The sequence below is a fragment of the Artibeus jamaicensis genome, unplaced genomic scaffold (genome assembly GCF_021234435.1).
Source record: "Artibeus jamaicensis isolate MK-2021 breed Jamaican fruit bat unplaced genomic scaffold, CSHL_Jam_final contig_851, whole genome shotgun sequence".
NCBI lineage: Eukaryota > Metazoa > Chordata > Mammalia > Chiroptera > Phyllostomidae > Artibeus > Artibeus jamaicensis.
In genome coordinates this window covers 2209765-2222653 of record NW_026521986.1, presented here as the reverse complement: position 1 = coordinate 2222653, position 12889 = coordinate 2209765, and the positions used below count along the sequence as shown (strand labels likewise).

The following is a 12889-nucleotide window of genomic DNA, read 5'->3' as shown; positions in this document are numbered from 1 at the left end:
ACTCTGTTTGGCTGATCCTTAGTTCATTTTTATTTTAGGTGTGGTTGTTAGTAATTGTGAGTTTGCTGTCATTTTAGTATACCTGTTTTTTTTTATCTTCTTTTTCTTAGATAAGTCCCTTTAACATTTCATATAATAAGGGCTTGGTGATGATGAACTCCTTTAACTTGACCTTATCTGGGAAGCACTTTATCTGCCCTTCCATTCTAAATGAAAGCTTTGCTGGATAGAACAATCTTGGATGTAGGTCCTTGCCTTTCATGACTTGGAATACTTCTTTCCAGCCCCTTCTTGCCTGTAAGGTCTCTTTTGAGAAATCAGCTGATAGTCTGATTTTCTTGTATGCGAATCAGTAAAATTTGATTTAAAATTGACTTAAACAGAAGAAAAACTTTATTTTTTAAATATAAAGATCACCCATGACACCTTACTTACTGTGATGAGCTATCAGGTGCCAAGACATGTCACTTGAGATGTGCAAGAGGGCTTCTTCTCCCTGAGCGTACTGCTGCATCTTATTCTTCAGCTGTGCAATGTGCTGGAAATCAAAGGCATGGCATTGCTTTAAGCAGTTTAGTTACTGCAGATTAGTTGTCCATGCAGCCTACAAAGGGAACTCCTTTGTAGGTGACTGTCTCCTTTTCTCTTGCTGCTTTTAAGATTCTCTCCTTCATTTTAATCTAGGCTAACGTAATTATGATGTGCCTTGGTGTGTGCTTCCTTGGGTCCAGCTTCTTTGGGACTCTCTGAGCTTCCTGGACTTCTAGAAGTCTGTTTCCTTTGCTGTATTAGGGAAGTGCTCCTTCATTGTTTTTTTCAAGTAAGTTCTCAATTTCTTGCTCTTCCTCTTCTTCTTCTGACACCCCTATGATTCAGATGTTGATTCATGTTGTCCCGGAGGTTCCTAAGCCTCTCCTCATTTATTTGAATTCTTCTTTCTTAATTCTCTTTTGGTTGAATGTTTATATCTTCCTTCTGGTCCAGACCACTGATTTGAGTCCCAATTTCCTTCCCTTTACTGTTGGATCATTATACATTTTCCTTTATTTCAATTTGCATAGCCTTCACTTCTTCCTCTATTTTGTAACGTACTCAGCCATTTCTGTGAGCATCCTGATTACCAGTGTTTGAATTGTGTATCTGATAGGTTGGCTGTCTCTTCATCACTGAGTTGTATTTTCTCTGGAGCTTTGATCTGTTTTTTCACTTGGACTATATATTTTTTTTGTCTTGGTGCACCTGTGATGTACTAAAGGGCAGGGCCTTAGGTGTTCACCAGGGTGGGGCAACCCACGTCATTAGGTTGTGATCCTCTACGTGGGGAAGGGGTCTGAGAGGGAACAATGGCACTTGCTCCGCTCTCTGCCGGCTTTCAGTCACTTTCCCCTCTACCTACAAGCAAATTGGGCCCTTCTGGTGCTGATTCCTGGTGAGTGGGTTTATGCACGTGTTAGGACCCTGAGGGTCTCTCCAACAAACTCTCCTGTGAGGCTGGGAGTCTCTTCCACTGCTGCCTCAACCCCCACAGGTATTTTCAATCAGAGATTTGAGGCTTTATGTCCCTACACCGCAGCCTTGGGTTGCATGGTCTGTGTTGCTCCCCTGTTGTTCCTCCTGGTTTATCTGCACATGAATGTGAAACTGGCCAGTCTGCCAGCTGCCACCTTGCTGTGAGTCTTCCCTGCCTGGCCCCAGTGTCTGCCTTTCCTACCAGTCTGGACGAATATAACTCCTTGGTTGTCAGACTTTCATACAGTTCAATTTTCTGGAAGTTCTGCATATTTTTTGTTTTTTAATTTGTCATTGCCCTTCTTTTGGTTGTGTGAGGAGCCAAAGTGTATCTACCTATGCCTCCATCTTGGCCGGAAGTAAAAACCCAGCGTCTGAGGTCTTTTGTGAAGGTCCTCCAGTCAGGAGGCGTTGCTGCCCTGTGACACTCACTGCACACACGCTTTGTATCAGGGACATTGTGTGTGTGCGTGCATGTGATGCAGTTACACAGACTACCTTTCAATTTTTTTCTTATGTAAAATTACATTCAGATGCTGTGTTCATTTGGGCACTGAAATGCTTCTAGGAAGTAGAACCGTCTGTCTCCCTCACTAGAATGCTGGCTTGACGAGGGCTCTGTGCAGCACTGTCACCCTTGCACCTGGAGCCGTTGGTGGCTCGGAGGAGGAATCAGTAGTGGTTTGCTGGTTGGCTGCATGGACAACTAATCTGCAGTAACTAAACTGCTTAAAGCAACGCCATGCCTTTGATTTCCAGCACATTGCACGCCTGAAGAATAAGATACAGCAGTACGCTCAGGGAGAAGAAGCCCTCTTGCACGTCTCAAGTGACATGTCTTGGCACCTGATAGCTCATCACAGTAAGTAAGGTGTCATGGGTGATCTTTACACTTAAAAAGTAAAGTTTTTCTTGTGTTTAAGTCAATTTTAAATCAAATTTTACTGATTCGCCTACAAGAAAATGCACCCATCTTAAGTGCAATAAGTTTGATAAATGTGCATTCCACCATAACCACCACCACCACAAACAAGGCAGGGAACACTTTCGTCCCTGGAAAATGCCCCTTGTGTCTCTTTGGGGTGATGTCCCACTCTTCCTCCAGTCCTGGGAAACCACCGCGCTGCTCTCTGTCCCTGAGGACGGGTTGTCCCTGTGAATGGGACGATGGAGTGCGCGCACTTTGGGCCCGGCTTCTTTCACTCGGCCAACTCCAACGCAGCCACCGGTGTTGTTGCCCGTGTCCTCCTTTGCTCCTTCCTGCAGCTGTCCCTGCTGCACGGATGTGCCCTACCGAGTTCGTCTACTCGCCAGCTGAAGGGCATTTGGATTATTTCCAGTCTGGGGTCACTGTGTGATTACAAGTGCTTTTGCAAATATTTGTTTTTATTTCTTTTGGGTAGATACCAAAAAGTGGAATTGCTGGATTATATGGTTAATGTATGTTTAACTTCATAAGGAACTGCCAAACAGTTTGCCAAAGTGGTTCTACAAATTTCTCATCCCACCAGCTACGGGATACTCCACATCCTCACCCACACTTAACACTTAAAACAGTTAACATTTTAGCCATTTTTAATAGGTATGCTATGATATTTCGTTGTGATTGTAATTTGCATTTTCCCGATGACCGAGGCTATCAAGCATCTTTTCATGAGCTTTTCGCCACTTATCTTTCATCTTCCCTGAAATGTCTTGAACCAGTGATCTATTGTGGCATAAAAAACACTACAAATCATTGGCTTTGCTCACAAATTGCCAGTTTGGTCAGGGCTGGGTGGAGACGTCCGGGCTCTGCTCCACGTGGCCTCAGCTGGGGCCTGAGATCTCAGGGAGACCCCTCACCCACGTGTCTGGTGCTGCCCCATATTCTGCTTGTTTGCAGTGGGAGGGCAAGTCCAATCCAGTTCTTCTGTCATTTTGGAACTAGAAAGTTTTACATAAAAACAATGTTTGAAAAACAACCAGCATTGCTTTTATTAAAATGTTCAAATTGTTTCAATAACCTTACCATTTTGAAAATCCTTATTTTAGCACGATATTTGGATTTGTGGGCTGAATTCCAGATTACTGTCAAGGTGAGTTTTCTGGGTTATCTCCGTATCATATTTCTAAGAGTATTTACCTACCTAACAAGTGTGTGCATGTGTGTGCACGGGCATCCCTAAAGTCGGAGGTCAGGGTGACTCGGGAGTCACAGAGCTAGCGTACTGTCTGATCCTAAAATGTGTCGCTTATGCCGAATGTCACTATGAAATCTCCATCCTTTGGGGAACTGTCTTCCCACTAAACCACTTCAATGAAAGTGGGCGTGCCTTTGTTTCATTCTGTTTTGTTTTGGTAGCTCAATGTGAACGTGTTGTTTTAGGACAAAGTCACCAGTTCTGTTCTCCATCCATCCTGAGTTTCACCAGCCAAGCAACATGCCCTCGCCTGAGCCGCCCCCTTCAGAGGCGGGCGGCTGCCGTTTCAGTCCCGGCTCTGCCATTTCCTGATCATCGAACATTTAATATGATGCTTATTTAACCCTCAAAACTCAGGATAAGGGAAATGTTAGTGATGCCTTTCCAGATGAAGCTACTGAGACTCAGAGAGTTGGAGTAACTCGCCCAAGACCAACCAACCAGTTGGTGAACTTACAGGATTTAAAACTCAGATATCTCCAGCCTGATCTCCAAAGTCCTTTCTCTTAGACTTCAGGTCATGCTAAATCCCTCTTCAGGGCCGTGCTGCCGTGAGGGGAGCAGTTAAAGATTTGCCTTCACTCACAGATGCAAACGGCGACTTGGGGTGATGGGCGCGGGGTGGAGATGCAAGAGAGAAAAGGGTGGCGGGTCAAAGGATACGAACTTTGTAAATCATGGGGACATGAGGTACAGCATGAGGCCTTTAGTTCATAATAACGCAGTGCACATGTTTGTAAGTTATTGACAGCAGATCTCAAACGTCCCCATCACAGGAAAAAACTCTGTAACTACGTGGTGGTGATGTTAACTAGATTTATCACTGTTGTCATTTCACAGCATACACAAATATCAAATTATTATGTTGTACACTTGAAATCCATGTAATACGACATGTCAATATAGCTCAGTAAAAAATTAATCATTGAGAAATAATTTTGAGTTCAGTGAGCCATTTATTAAATCTCATTTACTAATCCATTTTTCTGAGCTCTGTTATAAAAATTCACGAATTTACTGTGTATACACATTCACTACACAGAATGTTTTTTATTTTACTTCAATGTATATTTTACACACCCCCAAATTTTTTCTTTAAAGGGATTTGTACGCGATGGCGTCGAGACCTTGCAAGAAATAAAATGTCTGATAGACAAACTGCACGAAAGAGACGAAAAGATTGAGCGCATCAGTGTTTGGTTACAAGGGAACCTGGAGGAGTTGCGTCATCTAGCCACGGCGGAGATTCCTGGTAAGTAGCATCTGAAGAGCTTCGGGTAAGAAAGAACTCCCTGTTCTTTTCCTGTAGCTGGTGACATCACCCCCGCCCCCACCACCACCAACAACCCGGCAAATAAGAGTGCCTACTGAGGAACTTGGTCATCCCCGGTAATCCGCCCTTAGTCCTGCCACAGACACGCAAGTGCTCCCTGGCGCCCGCGCGTGGGCTCGACCGCGCCTCCGCGACAGGGCCTGATGTGTCTCCCCTCCGCCCAAGAGCGTTCACTAAGTGACTGAATCTCCACTTGTTTCTCGTTTTTTAAAACCCTTTTAAAAAATATTTTCCTAAGCAATCTTTTGAAACTCTTTTACACATTCCCTCATCTTCATACTGAGCATCATTTTACCTTTTCTTTCTGGGTTAAGCGTTGAAAACTGCAACTATTGCCTTCTCTAAAAATCCGGTGTTGCTCCACCCCACCCCGGGGCTTCTGAGATGTTCATCCACCCCATACAACAGGATTGGGCGCCTCCTGCGCCCCAGCCAGGTCTCTCTAGAGCAATAGCAACGTCATCCTTCACTCCTACTCTCACGTCCCGGTAGAGCTCTGTCCAGAGTAGGGCTGCAGGGAGACACGGAGGGGAGCCCTTGCACAGGCACAGCCTGGAGGACCCGGGGCGGAGCCCCTCCATCGCAGGAGATGGTGGAGGCAGAGACGGCTGGGGGGGCGGGGGGGGAGGCAGGAACACAGAGTGCGGGGGAGGGGAGTTGTGAAACGAAAAAATGACATTCAGCTAGTGTATGGGTTTATTAGAGGTTGTTGAGGTTTAATATTGAAGAGTGTCCCATTAGATGGGTTGGAGAAAGTAAAATGGAATATAATAAAAGTAAAGTGAGAAAAAGCAATAGAATTAGAAACACATCAATATTTGGCTAAAACCAGCAATGATCTGAGGGTATTGCTGACAGAAGAAATAATACTTCGGAGCCGATGAAGACCTTTGTGGGCACTCTCCTTCTCGTCGGCCAAAGCGCTGTTCGGCTGTTTCTGCCAGTGCCTGGTGGCACTCACTGCCTGCGGGTGCGTCGCGGCCCCGGTGGGCCTTGCTTCCGTTCGTATTTCCTTTGCAAGGCAAGGCCATCCCCAGCGACTGCAGATGAGGCAGAATTTTAGGAGCTAAATCATCTCTACCTGTCAATTGCACTATTATCACATGAGCAAACCTTCCATTTTCGTCTGAAGTCTGATGGCATCGATGCGTCGGAGCAAACTTAGACTCTATTGAAGAGTCGGGACAGACGGTCGAAGCAGACAGTCTGAAGAAGCCACTGAACAACTGCTATCATATTCCCTTTTTCACATATTTTGAGGACTGTCTTCTTGATAACCTGTGGAAAATGGAGAACTGCAGTGTGGAACGAGGATGGCCACCCAGTGAGAGCGAGCAGAGGCACTGGGCTTGGGGTGGCAAGGCGGTCAGGGTCACCACCACCTGCCCTGGGCAGAGGTGCAAAGGCAGGCAGAGGAGGGGGACAGCTTGGTCAGGAAACCGGAAGGGAAGGCTTCCGGTGCACGGATGGGGCTGTCCGCCTGCGGGAGCTGGCGGCGGGCTGACTGGGAGCAGAAAATCCGGTGCCATCTGGCCCATTAGCGGGCATATCTACCTTTCTCTCACTGGCCCCATTTTTAGGTTCCATCCATGTTTCCCTATTAACTCCAAACTGCATTCGACAACTGTTTATTGAGTGTCTTTTCTGTGACAAATATTATATTAGGTGGTGGGGTTGCAGTAAAGAATGGAGACTGACCTCGTCCCTGCTCAAATGGAAGTCACAGCGGGGGTCAGAGGCTGGCAAACTTCAGAGCGCCAGCAGGTCTCTCCTGCTCTAGTAGCCCCTAGCGGTCTCCATAGCAACCACTGCACCCTGCCCTGATAGCAGAGTTGCCCCTCGGGCGTCGTCGTTGGCCCACCCTGGCAACGTGGGAGAATCAGGTGTTACACAAATGTGTGCAAAGTGTCAGCGTCACAGGCGTGCTGAAGGCGGGGCCTAAGAACTGGAGACCCTACCAGGGAGCCTTGGCCTAGCTGAGGAATCCGGAGAGGTCTCTGAAGAACTGGAGGTGGGCCCTGGGAGCTGCAGGAAGATTTCTGCTCCCCTAACGCTACTGATTTCTGCTCCTGGGGCAGTGGCCCCAGGTGGGCTCCAATCTCAGCTTTGCTGCTCACGTGTTATTATTCAACCTCCACTCTGTTTCCCTGGTTGGAAACTATAAATGATAACAGCAGTAATACAACATCAAGCCTTTATTAGGCACCCATCGGATCCCTGGAATCCATCACCCTCCTGAGGTAATAAAGGTCAACCTTGACTCCTCGAATTACTTGGCCATCTCTGAGCCACCTGTAATCTAGCTTTGAAGGTCCTTGTTGAAAGGCTTCTCACAGGACATTTAGAGAAGCCCTTGATTTTTCAGCTCTGCCCTGCCCTCTTCTGGACACACGATGTTACTGCAGCCCTGCAGGTCCTAACCCTCCTCTTCAGAAACACTACATTCGTTTCATTAACATATTGAGCACCTTTGAGTCTGACACTAGAGCAAATGCTGCCCTTAAAGTTAAATGACACCCAGTCTCTGAACTTCAGAGTACACATGCTGTGAGAATGAGACAAAAGGTGATTAGAATCCAGTGGACTTAATGAGTGGCTGTCGGGGAGGAGGGTAAAGAGGGACATCTAAGTCTTTTGGGTGTTGGGAGGACGCAGGGGTGTCTTCCCAAAGGAGCAGCCAGCAGAACCCCGCCAAGAACCGCAGCAGCCTGGCTGGATGTGAGTCGGCTGGGGGCGCCACGTGGCCGGCGGCGTCAGGGACTAGCTTGTCAGAGGTGAAGTGTGATACACTTCATCCTGAAACTAAGATCCTCCCTTTTTGCCTTAATATTCTTCCTTATAAACAAAAGGTAAACAAGTTAGTTCTTAGTGTTTACCTAAACCAAACAGTAGCTGAGTACAGCTACTCAGTTTTTGAAAATATTAAAGAAGTTTCTTTTTTTTAAGAATATATTTTATTGATTATGCCATTACGGTTGTTCTGTTCCCCCCTTCACTCCCCTCCACCCTGCACACCCCCTCCCACCCACGTTCCTCCCCTTTAGTTCATGGGTCATACTCATAAATTCTTTGACTTCTACATTTCCTATACTATTCTTACCCTCCCCCTATCTATTCTCTACCTACCATCTATGCGACTTATTCTCTGTACCTTTTCCCCCTCTCTCCTCCTCCCACTCCCCTGTTGCTAACCCTCCATGTGATCTCTATTTCTGTGATTCTGTTCCTGTTCTAGTTGTTTGCTTAGTTTGCTTTTGTTTTTGTTTTAGCTGTGGTTGTTAATAACTCTGAGTTTGCTGTCCTTTCACTGTTCATCTTTTTTATCTTCTTTTTCTTAGATAAGTCCCTTTAACATTTCATATAATAAGGGTTTGGTGGTGATGAACTTCTTGAACTTGATCTTATCTGAGAAGCACTTTATCTGCCCTTCCACTCTAAATGAAAGCTTTGCTGGGTAGATCAATCTTGGTTGTAGGTCTTTGGATTTCATGACTTGGAATACTTCTTTCCAGCCCCTTTTTGCCTGGAAGGTCTCTTTTGAGAAATCAATGGACAGTCTGATGGGAACTCCTTTGTAGGTAACTGCCTCCTTTTCTCTTGCTGCTTCTAGGATTCTCTTCTTCATTTTAATCTTGGCTAATGTAATGATGATGTGCCTTGGTGTGTTCCTTCTTGGGTCCAACTTCTTTGGGACTCTCTGAGCTTCCTGGACTTCCTGGAAGCCTTTTTTTATTTTTTTTTTTGCCAGATTGGGGAAGTTCTCCTTTATTATTTGTTCAAATAAGTTTTCAATTTGCTGCTTTTCCTCTTCTCCTTCTCTGAATCACCCCTATAATTTGGGTGTTGGAACATTTAAAGATGTCCTGGAGGTTCCTAAGCCTCTCCTCATTTTTTTGAATTCTTGTTTCTTCATTCTTTTCTGGTTGCATGTTTCTTTCTTCCTTCTGGTCCATACTGTTGATTTGAGTCCCAGTTTCCTTCCTGTCACTATTGGTTTCCTATACATTTTCCTTTATTTCACTTATATAGCCTTCATTTTTTTCATCTAATTTGTGACCAAATTCAACCAATTCTGTGAGCATCCTGATTACCAGTGTTTTTGTAACAGGGCACAGCCAAGAGGGGGGCCCCAAAAAGGGATTTGAATGGGATCCAGAACTCAGGGTGTCCAAGAAATATTAGAGAGGCAAATAAGATGTCCTCACCCCTTACCCACCTCCCCACAGGTGTCAGTTGGGGGAAGGGACAAATGAAGCAGGGCCATTGAGAGCTGTTTTGCATAGCAACGGTTTCACAGCTAACCTCTGGCATGGTCATTTAACATATCTATAATCTTTAACTGGCTGCATAGATATGTTAAATATCTGTGGCCATGCTCTGAGCTAGGGGAATAGAAGTGACCTTCACCCAAGATGTAACGGGGGGTAGGGCCCCTGAGTTACACCACCTGTGTGAGAGCTTGGAGTTGATTGGGTTCACAACATGGGGCCACACCTGCCAAGACTTACAATGGCAGCCCAGTAAACTTGGAATAAATAGGAGTGCTGGCAGGTGTAGCCGATTGTGGGAGGAATCAGAAATGGGGCTGCAAAGGAGGACTGGCACGGGGATTTAAGCGCAGACACGGGCCATTGGGAAAGAATCGTGCACTTTCGGCCAGAATGGGGACTCCCACAGCCATGTGAGAGAGGATCGCCATGTGGCTTTAGCAGAGAACTGCCACTCGGCTTTGGCAGAGTGGCGACCCCAGCCTCTCTGCAGCTCTGGTGGAGAAGAGTACCATGTGGTTTTGGCCTGATTGCGACCCCTGCAGCTTTGGTAGAAGAGGCCCACACAGCTTTGGGATGCTCTCTTTGCCCACGTGGCCCTGGAAGCAGGAGAGATTTTGCCTGGAAGAAGGGTGAAAGAACTCTTTGCCAGTAGGTTGTGAGAAGGTGCCACATGGCTTTGGATTAATTAGAGATCCTACCTAGATGGTGACACAGCTGATGGTGCCAGCAACCTGAAGCACAGACGTGTGCTCCTTTTCCTGAGATACGGTACCCTGAACTAGGGCAGGGGGAGAAGGAAGCTCTGTGGGCATCTGTGGGTATCCAAAAGGACTTTGATATTTTTATGGGGACATCAGGTCACTGCTTTAAGTCTCTACAGCTTTGAATAAACCTTTCCTTTCCTTTCCACAAATCTCTGGCATTGAGCGATGTCTTTCCAATTGGCGGCAGACAGACGAGCCCAGTAGGTGGTCCGGATGGTATTAGTATACTGTCCTTGGGAGGGGCCTCTGTTATTCTGTAACAGTTTTTGGCATCCCTGGGTGGGCCAAATATTGCCCCCCCACCCTTGGACGTCTGTTCTGTAACATTTTGAACTGTGCATGTGATAGGTTGGCTGTCTGTCACTTAGTTGCATTTTTTCTGGTGCTTCAATCTGCTCTTTCATTTGGGCCTTTTTTTAAAAAAAAATCTTGACAGCATCTGTTACGTAGTGAGGGGCAAGCCTTAGGTGTTCACCAGGGTGGGGCAACCCATGTAGCTGTATGGTAAAGCTGAATATGGGGGAGGGGTCCAAGAGGGAACAATGGTGCTTGCTCTGCTTTCTGCCAGATTTCAGTCACTTCCCTTGCTTCCCACAAGCAAATTGGGCCCTCCTGGTGCTGATTCCCAGGTGGGTGGGCTTGTATGCATTCTAGGACCCTGTGGGTCTCTCCAACAAACTCTCCTGTGAGACTGGGAGTCTCTCCCGGCACCTCAACCCCCACAGGTGTTTTCAGTTGGTGTTTTGAGGCTTTATTTCCCTGTACTGGGACCCTGGGTTGCACAGTCTGTCTTGCTCCCATTTCTCCTGGTTTATCTGCGCACAAATGCGGGATCTGCCGGTCCACCAGCTGCCTTGCACACTGAGCCTCTCCACAACCCCCCGCCTCCCTGGGTTCCGCAGCCACTTTGCTTCAACCCCTCTCTGCCTGCCCCACACTGCCCCTCCTACTGGTCTGGACCAATGTGTCTACTTTAACTCCTTGGTTGTTGGACTTCCATACAGTTCGATTTTCTGTCAGTACTGGTTGTTTTTTGTTCTTAAATTGTTTTTGTCCTTATTTTGGTTGTGTGAGGAGGCACAGTGTATCTACCTATGCCTCCATCTTGGCCAGAAGTAATACGAAAGAAATTTCTTTTAAAACTCCAAAAGCCCTTGAATTATATTATACAATATATACATGTACTATAATTAAGGTTGAAGATAAACAATTTGTGCATTAACCAAATATCTTGCTATCTGCTCTAAAGACTTTTCAGGCCAAGAGATATTTCAAAAGAAGTATCAATTCATATAAATGTGTTTATTATTGTAATGGAAAAAGGCTACACAATTACCTGTATTTTGATCATTTAATTCTGGAAAAGAAGTTATAATCCAGCAGAATCAAAATTTCAGTAAGAAATAATTTAAAAAGTGACTTTCCCAGAAATTGTGAAAAGGTCTCTTGGGGAAATTAAGATCGTAACTAGGAAGAGCGTTGGATATTAGAATCACCGAGAGGCTTTAGAAACCCCTTGCTGCGCCCGCACAGCTCCACAGGAATTGCTGGGGGAGGGACCCAGGCTGGTTTTTAGAAATCTCTCCAGCTGGCGCCAATGCACTGTCAAGTCTTGCAAACTAGTGGTTTTACACAAAAATGTAACAATGTAACTGAAATTGGTCAACTGGCCCAAATTAATCAGGAAAATATTTTGACTTTTAAATGACCTATCCAGCACTGGTTAGCGGAGTAACTTTTGGAAGTAATTATTGTAGCCGTGAGGATTGTAATATCCAAGGAACTACGCCAAAACAAAGTTGAGCTGGGGCAAGGGTAATTTTTATTTTTAATAACTGTATTTTAACAAGTTATTAAATAACATTAGCAACCACAGTTGCTGTGAATTGTTCATCTTGTTCTTAAAAATGCAAATTAATAACATATATATTAAGTATTCCTGAAATTCTTTGCATGTGAGAACTTGTAATCATAATTACTTGTATGATTTCTCCTTTTGCATACACGTTTTTCTCCTAGAATAGGACATGACTTAAAGGGGCCCCAAATATTGTGGGGCAGAAGTAGTCCTGAGAATCGGACACATAACCCACCAGGCCTCCCCTTTCCAACTGCCCAACACCAATTCAGGGATCCTTTGTGGGACTTAGAATTTTAATGGACACTAATAACCACCCAAACCTGCCTGAGATACATATGGAAGTTTTATATTTTATTTTTATTCCTACAGTAAAGAACAAAGAAAGACGTATCAAAAAAGCCTGTTTCCCGTTTGCCGAAATACTGCAAAAAAACACATTAACAAAATAACTTCAAGGATACAACTGCTGTGAATTCAAAAGGCATAAACTACAGAAAAAGTGAGTGTACTTTTTTTTCACAATTTGCACCTGTCAACAGAAGTCTTAAAGTTTGAAACTGAACAAACTTGTGTAACCCCAACCAATAGTAGAATAAGTAAATAACCTCCCAAATAATACAAAAGAATAAACATGGTCAGACTATCAGGTTAAGCACTAAAAATCTTATTTTTGCTTCCACGGTTATAACCATAAAAACTGATGAGCAGCATACCTATCAACAACCACCACAGGAAAAGTTTATACCCTGTATATTTTCTGTATTTTGTTAAATCTAAGAAGCCATCAGTTGTTAAGATTCAGAGATATCTACAGTGTAGGGAAAACACAGTGCTTCAGAATCCAAAAATATGGCATGCATATGCATCCTTAAAAAATGAGCTGTCTCATCTATAGGTGGGACCTAATCAACAAAACAAGCAAGCAAAATAGAACCAGAGACATGGAAATAAAGAACAGTGACCAGAAG

At 45.0% G+C, this 12889-nt stretch overlaps 1 protein-coding gene across 1 annotated transcript in view; it reads left to right on the top strand.

Moving 5' to 3' along the window:
- Positions 1–12487, top strand: part of CCDC175 (coiled-coil domain containing 175) — a 54354-nt gene extending 41867 nt beyond the window's left edge. The window contains exons 17-20 of the mRNA XM_053673357.1: positions 2269–2371; positions 3544–3587; positions 4794–4944; positions 12291–12487. Of these exons, the coding sequence (XP_053529332.1) occupies positions 2269–2371; positions 3544–3587; positions 4794–4944; positions 12291–12370 (378 nt within the window). The 3' untranslated portion in view covers positions 12371–12487. The remainder of the gene's footprint in view (positions 1–2268; positions 2372–3543; positions 3588–4793; positions 4945–12290) is intronic.
- Positions 12488–12889: the final 402 nt, after the last annotated feature.